General features: G+C 33.6%; 1 protein-coding gene across 2 annotated transcripts in view; it reads right to left on the bottom strand.

Annotated features, from left to right (window-relative positions):
- Nucleotides 1–6,983: 6,983 nt before the first annotated feature.
- The window catches only part of LOC106875330 (uncharacterized), a 104,886-nt gene continuing 101,314 nt past the window's right edge, over nucleotides 6,984–10,555 (bottom strand). For both annotated transcript variants that reach the window (XM_089346982.1, XM_014923420.3), the window contains one exon: nucleotides 6,984–7,645. In XM_089346982.1, coding sequence (XP_089203108.1) covers nucleotides 7,536–7,645 — 110 coding nt within the window. In that variant the 3' untranslated portion in view covers nucleotides 6,984–7,535. The remainder of the gene's footprint in view (nucleotides 7,646–10,555) is intronic.

Here is a 10,555-nt window from a genome sequence, read left to right as displayed (position 1 = left end):
ATATTAACTTTCCCTAAGGCTGTGTCACTTGAGTAGAGGTCTATTTTCCATTTCTTCCTGCTATAGCTAATTAATTCTCTTGTCGTCTGCAATGCTGAATATTCTCAGACATTCACTTATCTATGAGTGTGGAATCATGTCATAGGCTTTCTTATGATCTATCCATGCTATTGTTAAATTTTTTTTTCTAGGTTTTACTTCTTTTGGGACTTCTTTGTGTATGGATGATAACGCATTCCTCTAGCCTTCTTCCTGCAACTTTTCTGATCTTCTGGCAGTAAATTCTGTCTGCTTAGGTGCTCATAAATGCTTTCTGAGAACATTCTTGTTAACAGCCTCCACACCAATGATAAGCAAGTGATTGGTCTATTATCACTAGCTATATTTCCCTTGCTTTTGTCTTTCATGATGAGTAATATTTTCCCTCTAGTCATCCAATTAGGTATGACTCCTCCATTCAGGCAGTCCTGAAGTTTTCCCCTCAATTCTCCCATGTAAGCTACTAAATATCTTTAACCAGTACCATTGAACTAAATCTGATCGTGGGCTCTTCTAATTCGGCATTCATTCTAACACTTTATTCTTTTATGCACAAGTTAGTCTTAGATTTGGCTACTTCTCAGTAACTACTTCTTTCCTCACTTTCTTTAACCATGCTGAATCTCCATTATGATTAGCTGGGTTATACCAAATATCACTCCAGAGCTTTCTAGTTTCTCCAGCATTAGGCTTCTCGACTTCACTAGTTTGTTATACACTATTTGGCAATAAAATATCCTCTGGTCTGACTCAAACAATCTGCTCAGTCGATACTGATCTATTCTTTTCGAATATCTGGAAAGCTTATCTGCTATTGCTATGATATACTGTTTCAGCATTTCCATCCCAAATCTTATCTCTTTAAGTATTTTCTCTCAGGCGAAGATTTAAATCTTATGTTTCCTAACTTGTCTTGTTTCCAGGCTTCTATTCTACTCAGATCTTGTCTTAAAATCTCCACTTTATTTTCTAATCTCCTTTTCCACATCTGCTCTTTCTTATTCTTACCCTGAGGTGCACTTAATCACCTAGTAACTACTACCCATCCTACATAGATCAATAAGTTAGTGTTACCTATATTTTTAGCATCTATCCTACTGATAAGAGAATCTACTTTCCTAGCAATATCTAGCAACTTCCTTTCATTAACATCTTTTAATGCTGGTCATTTTTTTCTTTTTTACTTATCATTTCCTTCACCTCATTTAAAATCTTCTGATCTTCATCACTTAAGTCGTTGGTATCAGTTTTCTCTTCATGATTGGTAGTGCTATTATTTTTTCTTGTAGGCTCTTCTTTGACTTGAATTGTATCGCTTATGTTGTTTGGCTGTTTTACTTCTTGGTCCTTTTTTTTTAGTTCGCTTGAGAAATAACAAACATAGATTTTAAATATCTTGTCATTTTTTAAAACTGACTTCAAGGATTTTTAATTTCGAATCTTATGAAACCAACTAATGATTTGTAAGCACATGCTATTTTGTTATGCACCCATAATATACTATAAAGAATATTAAATGTTTTTTATAAGTCATCGCCACATTCTACCGCGTTAACTTATGAACCCAGTATTGTTTTGGACAATATTAAAAGTTGACATAATGTCGCTCCTCAATTATTGTTTAACTAATCACTAATCGTGAATTGTTCAATTATATTTTAATCGTTCTTCACCTGGTTAACAACCAAATACCAAATTTTCGTTCATTTTTGTTTGAGCAACGATATAACCTTATATAATATAATTAGTTTTATATTGCTACTTTAATTAACCGTGATCTACCGAATTACTTTCTGTTACAATATTTTTGCTGAAAGTTATTAATTGCTCTCCTTTTCCTGTTTTTCGACATTCGCATTATGTATATACGTTGTCTGCCACGGAGATGTAACACAATTAGGAGGTGCAACATGCAGAACTTATCAATAAAGTGTTTACATGAGTGGGTTTCCATTAATATCACCTTTTCCTACTAGAAAATGAACAGAGCACTGAGATAAATTGATCCTTATTCTGAGTTGGTATGGTTTATGCCGGCCAGTGGGTCCTACGTCGTTACAACAGTCATGTAGTCTGTGCAGTATTAGTGACAAGATACGAACTCTCAACATGCCGTTGCTGTATCGATTCGGCCATGTATGGACATCACATAGTATGTGCAGAGTATATTTAAAATAAATTATAGGCTCGCTTGTTTTCATGATGTAAAGAAACAACATAAAGACTTTGCGTTCAATAAACCAAAATAAAGAGTCTGTGATTTTGAAAACTGCGATTAAATATAAAAAGTCTGAATGTTTAGACGGATAAATAATTCCACTGGGTTATTGAAATTTTTTTCAATTTTTACCTATTCTGATACACTACTGATTAAACTTTGTCAAAATATTTCGTTATGGAGAAAATAAAATAAAATCGAATTGACGGCTAAAATCGATATACAAATATGCACATTTATATATAATGTGTGTGTGTGTGTGTGTGTGTGTGTGTGTGTGTGTGTGTGTGCGCGTGTGTGCGTGCGCGCGTGCGTGTGTGTACGTGTGTGTGTGTGTGTGTGCGTGCGTGCGTGCGTGTGGTATATACATATATATATTATATATATTGTTTAAAAAAATGAAGTCAATTCTTCAACAAATGAATCTGTGAACAGTAAGATTTTATAAAAACAAAAATATATATTTGTTATTTTAAACAGCAGCAGATCGTTAAAGTTACAGAATGAATCTGTCGGTTGAAAAAAAAAAATGTCAATGAAGCGGAATTTTATTCAAGTGTCACATCGATAGAAAAAAAATGAAATATGTCTTTAATATAGCTTTTATTGACAAAATCCGCAAAAGTACAGGTCTTTTTTTTTTTCATTTGTACAAATTATTTATTCAATTTTGTTTGATCTTAATTTTTTCTATGACAAATACAAATAACTAAGCAAAGCATGTCTTCCCCCATTCCATTTTCTCCTTTTCCTTCGTATTGCTGTGACGGTTTTTCTCGTCCACAATAATAAATTCTGTTTATTGATAGACATTGTATAAAAAAATACGACGACAATGAAACCCTTTCATTGTTCCTTTTTTAAAAACTATGTCGTTATTTTTCTCCTTCAGTAATTGAAGAGCGTTAGCAACGTAACAATCAGGAATATATAAATTATAAACTCTATAAAATAAACAAAATTATTTGCAATAGTTTACTTTTTTTCTAAGAAGTTTTATTAAAGAGGCATAAAAAAAAAAAACGAAGGCAATAAAAAATGAAAGCAATAACAACCACAACAAACGGGGAGATTTATATTCGGCTTTTCATTCAATATAATACCTGCATCCCACAATCTTTTTATTAGAAGTTAAATACTTAAAATTTGAATAAATTAGCCTTTTTGTACTGTATTATTAGGTGATAAAGGTATGAAAGTAATCATTATACATACAAAAGGATTGTTTGAAGTGTTCAAAATGCTATAGAGAAAAATCAAAAAATTTACCTACGTTTAGATCCTAAGGTTAAAAAAATTTCTCTAATATTTTCTTTTCGCTAAATAATTCTGTTTGTTAACTGTAGGAAATTAAAGAAAGCTTTGGATCTATTATTTTCCGATAATATACATGACTTGATGTTGGATTCTGTCGAAATAAGATCTTGTATCATAAAGCTGTCTGTGAAAGTTTTTTTTTTTTTTTTCTGAGATTCTATTTATATTTTTCCAATTCGAAAATATTAAAATTAACACTTTCGATACACAACAGATTGCAATAATAATAATAATAATAATAATAATAATAATAATAATAATAATAATAATAATAATAATAATAATGATGATGATTATGATGATGATGATAATAAATAAATGAATAAATAATAGTAATAATAATAGTAATAATAATAAATATATAAATAAAAATTTAAGAAGAATTAGACACTTCAGGGAAATTTCAAACGTAAAAATTCTTCAATTGCTGTTGACAATTATTCAAGAATCAAACCAAAACAAAAACACGAAGTCTTTTATGATATACAAATCTTTTACAAAAAGAAAAAAAGAAAAAGCGAGAGGTATAATTGGGGGAAAACCCGGATAAATCGAATATCTGTTTAAATAGGCCTCATTTATAATGTTATCAATGATATCGGCTGTAAGAGAAACGACAATATTGAGTAAGAAGCTAACTACTGGGAAGCTGATTCCGCTGATCCGGTTTCGGTTCCTTGTCCTAGCCAATTGAATTTATCTAGTGTTACTTATTCCTCCAACGAAAAGCTTATTCGTCTCAGTTTTCTGTCATAAATTTTTTTTTCAAATAAAAAATGATAATAATAATAATAAAAACATCTGAAGTTTTGTAAAAAGTTAATATCAGTCACTGGATCAACAACCATTTTACTATATAAAGTTACTTTCTAATTAATTCTGTCTGCTGAAGCTACGGTAGACAGAAATTAGGTCGGGGAAAGGGAAGTATAATCTATCTATCTATCTATCTATCTATCTATCTATCTATCTATCTATATATATATACATACATACATACATACATACATACATGCATACATACATACATGTATATGATGTATGATATATATATATATATATATATATATATATATATATATATATATATATATATATATATATATATATATATATATATATATATATATATATATATATATATAGGCGCAGGAGTGACTGTGTGGTTAGTACCTTGCTTACCAACCACATGGTTCCGGGTTCAGTCCCACTGCGTGGCACCTTGGGCAAGTGTCTTCTACTATAGCCTCGGGCCGACCAAAACCTTGTGAGTGGACTTGGTAGACGGAAACTGAAAAGAAGCCCGTCGTATATATGTATATATGTATATATGTGTGTTTGTGTGTCTTTGTTTGTCCTCCCAACATCGCTTGACAATCAATGCTGGCGTGTTTACGTCCCCGTAACTTAGCGGTTCGGCAAAAGTGACTGATAGAATAAGTACTAGGCTTACAAAGAATAAGTCCTGGGGTCGTTTTGCTCGGCTAAAGGCGGTGCTCCAGCATGACCGCAGTCAAATGACTAAAACAAGTAAAAGAGTATATATATATATATATATACACACGTGTGTGTGTGTGTGTGTGTGTGTGTGTGTGCGTGTGTGTGTGTGTGTGTGTGTGATGGGTGTGTATCTATCTTTATATCAATCTTTCTATCTCTGAACCTGTCTGTCTATCTACCTTTCTATCTATCTAGCTAGCTGTTTTGCTGTCATTCTTAGTGCCATACAAATAAATGAAAGTTAAACAGGAAAAGCGAATCTAATATTTCTTAGTCTCACAAAAGAATGAAAACTAAATAAATAGCCACATTGAAAACCAAAATCGAACAGTCTCCCTTCTCTAATCGCATTTATATATGACTTTGTTGTCAACCGTATACTCGTCTACTTGTTTCAGTCATTTTGACTATAGCCATGCTGGAGCACCGCCTTTAGTCGAGAAAATCGACCCCAGGACTTATTCTTTGTAAGCCTAGTACTTAGTCTATCGGAATCTTTTGCCGAACCGCTAAGTTATGAGGACGTAAACACACCAGAATCGGCTGTCATGCGATGTGGGGGGGGGGGGGGCAAACACAGACACACACACACACACATATATATATATACATATATACGACGGGATTCTTTCAGTTTCCATCTACCAAATCCACTCACAAGGCTTTGGTCGGCCCGAGGCTATAGTAGAAGACACTTGCCCAAGGTGCCATGCAGTGGGACTGAACCCGGAACCATGTGGTTCGTAAGCAAGCTACTTACCACACAGACACTCCGATAACTAAAATATTTAAACTGATTCTTAGTCTGACAATTTCAAGTCATGGATTTTGGAAATTTAAAAGAAGTCATTAGAGATATGATATCGGCAGTTCTGAGTACATAAGGCAATAATGAACGTATGGTAAAAAGTACCTATTTAATACTTTTCTTTACATTATCGTCGATCACTTAAACACATTTTACACACAATTATTATTCCTTTGACAACAGTGAAAAATTAGCAATTAAAATTCGTTCTTTAACGATACTAAAATAAATGACTATATTCACACAAACGTATTGATGGTGTCAGATAAATTCGTTCGTTTTAATTTATCTTAATTTCTAATGTTATATGAAATAACATGAAAAATATTTATATTAATATTAATATTTTTTGTAGCTCTCTTCTTCCTCTATCACACGTCTATCTCTTCTGAAATTTTAATAATTTACCTCTTCTCAGATATATGATGATGGAATGTCAAGAAGAAAAAAAAAACGAACGAATTTATTTGACTACCCAATGTAAACGAAAGCGGGCAGAAGAGGTAATCGTTCAATTTTAAAGTAATTTCAATATAATTTCTATATTGAAAACATACGATAGAATTCTAGTCATTTCACTAACTTGTATTCTAATAGAGTAGCCGAGTATATCTTCATAGATACTATCGTTAGAAACATTCTACATATCTTTCTATACATAGCATTGCCCAAGATGGAGCAAATCTACACCTTTTTGTATATATGTTCTAATTCATTGCACAACACAAACTATTTATGTAAGGAAATAAAAACAAAAGAACGCATAGTGTATTAAACATTGAAAAATAATAACCAATGGAAAAAAAGAAAAGAAGTTTTTCCCCATAAAACAATATGGCGGATGTTTGCGCTGTATCTTACTTTGCATAGTTTTGTTATTGTCTTTGATAGGTCAATAATGTCGACCCAGCCTTTTGTAAAATTGGGCTCATTCCGTTCAGTCAATGCAGTTTGTAAATCTTTGAACAAAATTCACATTTTATTCTATCCTTTTGTTGTATTAAAATTATTGCCTTTTGGGGGTCGGTCGTATATTCAGAAAGCTAAAAATAGTTTTATCACATTCAGTCTCTTTGTTACGACTGAATGGTATTTCATTAGTTTTTTTTTTTTTTGTGAAAGAGAATCGTAGGAAATTGTTAAATTATATTAAGCATAAAAATCGTCCAGTTTTCTAAGACTTTATAAAACAAGTCATTTCTAGATTTAACTTGTTTAAATTTTTACTGCTTTCAAAAAAGTATCTTTCTCTCTCTCCCTCTCTCTCCTTCTCTCTTCCTCCCCTTTCTCTCCCTTTATATATATATATATATTCAAATAATTTAGGATGCTGGTTTTATGACTTAAGTCAAACCCACAGGTACAGTCATAAAATTCTGTAGGCACATCCTCATTCTGCAACATATTAAGAGCATTCTGTCTTTTTTTTATTTGTTTTTTTTTTTAACCATAGCTGTAACATTATGCCGCATGCATTTCTGGAACAATTTATATTACACAACAACATATCTATTCATTCTCGATATTGCACACATCATATCTTGCATAATAACCGAAGTGTTATTTTGACATTCATTAATTCCAGATTCAATGCTGTCGTAGAGTCTCTTTCTCCTTTATTTTGGTGGGTTCGTGTCTAATATCTTGTGACAACTAGGCCAAATTTACATTTGTTGAAGAGTTATGTTCGGCAGTTTTAACTTCAGAACAACGCTGATTAAGCGACATTTTGCTGTAAATTTCGTTCAAGGCATTCCGGCTTTCTGAAGAAGACAAAAAATATGTATAAGCTTTCCAAATGTTTCCAAATAGTTCGTCAGATCGTAACCCATCCGTACCGCATCCAAAATAAAGCGCTAAACGATTTTATGTTGCATTTAAATGACACACATTGCAGGTAACAAAAATGAGATAGGAGTGAAGGAAGTGGAAATTCATGAGATTATAAATTGAAGATAAAAACAAAAATTGTGATTTTGTGGCTCAACTGCAAAGGAAGGCGGCAACTATCGATTACATCGACATTAGGAGGTAGATGTAACAGCGACCATAAACGAATTGATCTCAAACTCGTTAGCTAATCCCGATGACTTCCCAGCTATTCTCTTGAAGTCATATAAGCAGCTTTAGCAAAACCACTTCAGAAACTTTTTCAGAGTTTCTTTACAAGTAGTAAACTTCCTAAAAAGCTAAAAGAAGGGCGTCATATACCGTTTATATTTCAAGCACTGCGCTGTCAGCCCACAAGTGCATCACGGCCTACATATACAGGACCCTTATATTCTCTATCTTAAATTAAAGGCTCATTTCGAGTGATTCCGAACGGTTTGCTTTTTCATATTTTGCTTTAATCTACACACACACACACACACACACACACACACACACACACACACACACACACAGAAACACACAGAAACACACACACACACACACACACACAGAAACACACACACACACACACACACACACACACACACACACACACACACACACACACAGAGGTAGAGCAGAGGTCCATCTCTCTGATTTCACAAATCAGCAAAGTCATGGAAAGAATCGTCAGAAGGAAACAGATAACATTCGTAGAAAATGATATACAGCATGGTTTCCGTCCGGAAAGGAGCTGTCTTACTCAGTTCTTATGGCATTATGACTAACTTTTGAAGCATCTTGAGTTTACAAATTCCTTTGACAAGGTGGATTATGCCATATGTCAGAAGCTGTGAGATCTAAACTAGGAGAGTGGCTACATGACTTCTTAAAAGATAGAAATCAAACAGATGTAGCCAGTGGTGCTCTCAAATTCTTAGTGGATCCCCCAGGAGACTGTCCTGGGGCCATCGCTGTTTATGGTAGCTCTGTTAGACATGCCCATGGCTATGCAGATGATACAAAATTATCACAGGCAATAAAGAACCCTGGTGACATTGCAAACCTGAAGAGGGGCTTCACATAGAAGTGGTTTCGAACAAAACAACATGCAATTTAATACTGGAAAATCTCAAGCACTGCGCAATCAGCTCACAAATGCACCACGAGCCGCATTTACATGACCCTATGAGTTTACATTCTCAATCTAAGTCAAAGGCTTTTGTCGAGTGATGCCAAACGTTTTGCTTTTTTCATTGTTTTTTTACTTTAATCTACACACACACACACACACACACACACACACACACACACACACACACACACACACGACAATACTGGAGGAACAAACTAAATCGAAAGTTTTTGTCTTGACTGGCATTTTCTGGTCCTCTTCTACTAAAAGGGGTAGTAAATGAGAAAAAGAAAGAAAGAAAGAAAGAAAGAAAGAAAAAAGGTAAGAAGGTAAGAAGGAAGGAAGGAAGGAAGGAAAAACACAAAAATAGTTTTAAGCGCAGCAAAATATTGACTTGTCTTTCCTATTAAATAAATTAAACTAGATTTTATAATTGTAAACACAGACTTCGAACAATCGTTAAATGTCTTCGTGGGTATGAGATAAGGCCGCTTATGGTAAATAAACTAGTCAAAACCATTCTTTAAATCTTTTCGTAAGTTGTGCTAAGGCTGCTTATAGTAAATTAACTCGTCAAACAATCCCTGACGAGTTAATTAGGCTTCTGTTGATGTCGCTAATGGCAAATACATTCATCGAACGATCTTTTAAATCTCTTCATAGGCTTGATCTAAGGCCGCTTATTGCAAGTTAACTCGTTAACAAATAATCTTTAAGTCTCTTCATTGGCCTGTGTAGTCTGCTTGTGTAGCCAATTAACAGTTTACATAAAACTCGCTTGACAAATCGGCAACCATTTAGCGGTATTATTTGACCAGCCTTTGTCAATCTGTTTTCATGAGACACGCCATGATACTTGGACTCTTGAACTACTCAAGCACTTCGGTATCGGAAGTCATATTCTTCTCAGCTAACCTTTCATAAACATCAAAACAGACAATTCTGGTGAAAACGTTTGAGCAGTTTCAAGAGTCTTTGATGAGTATTCTATGTATCACGTTCAGAAAGAAGTTTTGTGTTGATAGAAACTTCACAAACGCTCGACGTTTTCTTTTTCTTCTCTTTATTGTTTCTCTTTTTTTTTAATTCTTTTCTGTTTTCCCTTTCCCGTTGTTGAACATAACCTGTTTCAAACCTCAGTGAAGCTTCCTTCATACAGTTACCAAATGTCATTTATTCTTTCTTTCGTTTTTTTTTTTTGTCCTTGTCTGCGGTCGAAAGTTCCTTCCTCACTATCTGTCTTCCTCTCTTTCCTTTTCTTCTTTCCTGCCTTCTTTCATTCCCTCTTTCTTACTTTCGTTCTTTTTATCAATCATTCTTTCTCGTTTCCTTCTCCCTTCTTCCCTCCTCCTCTCACGCTTTTTCTCTCTCATTTACTACTTTTTGTGGTAGAAGAGGAACAAAAATACTAGCCAAGACAAAAATTTTCCATCTGATTTATATTTCTAATATTCTTTAATTATATTTTAATATTGGTTTCAAATTTTTGCACAAAACCAAATTATATTTTAATATTAATTACATTAATTTCGCCGGAGTTGACTTTGCCTTTCATCCTTTCGAGGGTCGATAAAATAAGAACCAATTGAGCACTGGAGTCGACGTAATTGGCTCAGCCCTTCCCCCGAAATTACTGGCCTTGCGCCAAAATTTGAAACCAATATTA

The sequence above is a fragment of the Octopus bimaculoides genome, chromosome 2, assembly GCF_046866305.1.
Source record: "Octopus bimaculoides isolate indiv1 chromosome 2, ASM4686630v1, whole genome shotgun sequence".
Classification (NCBI taxonomy): domain Eukaryota; kingdom Metazoa; phylum Mollusca; class Cephalopoda; order Octopoda; family Octopodidae; genus Octopus; species Octopus bimaculoides.
Note: the sequence above shows the minus strand (reverse complement) of the source record. Positions and strands in the feature narration are given on the sequence as shown.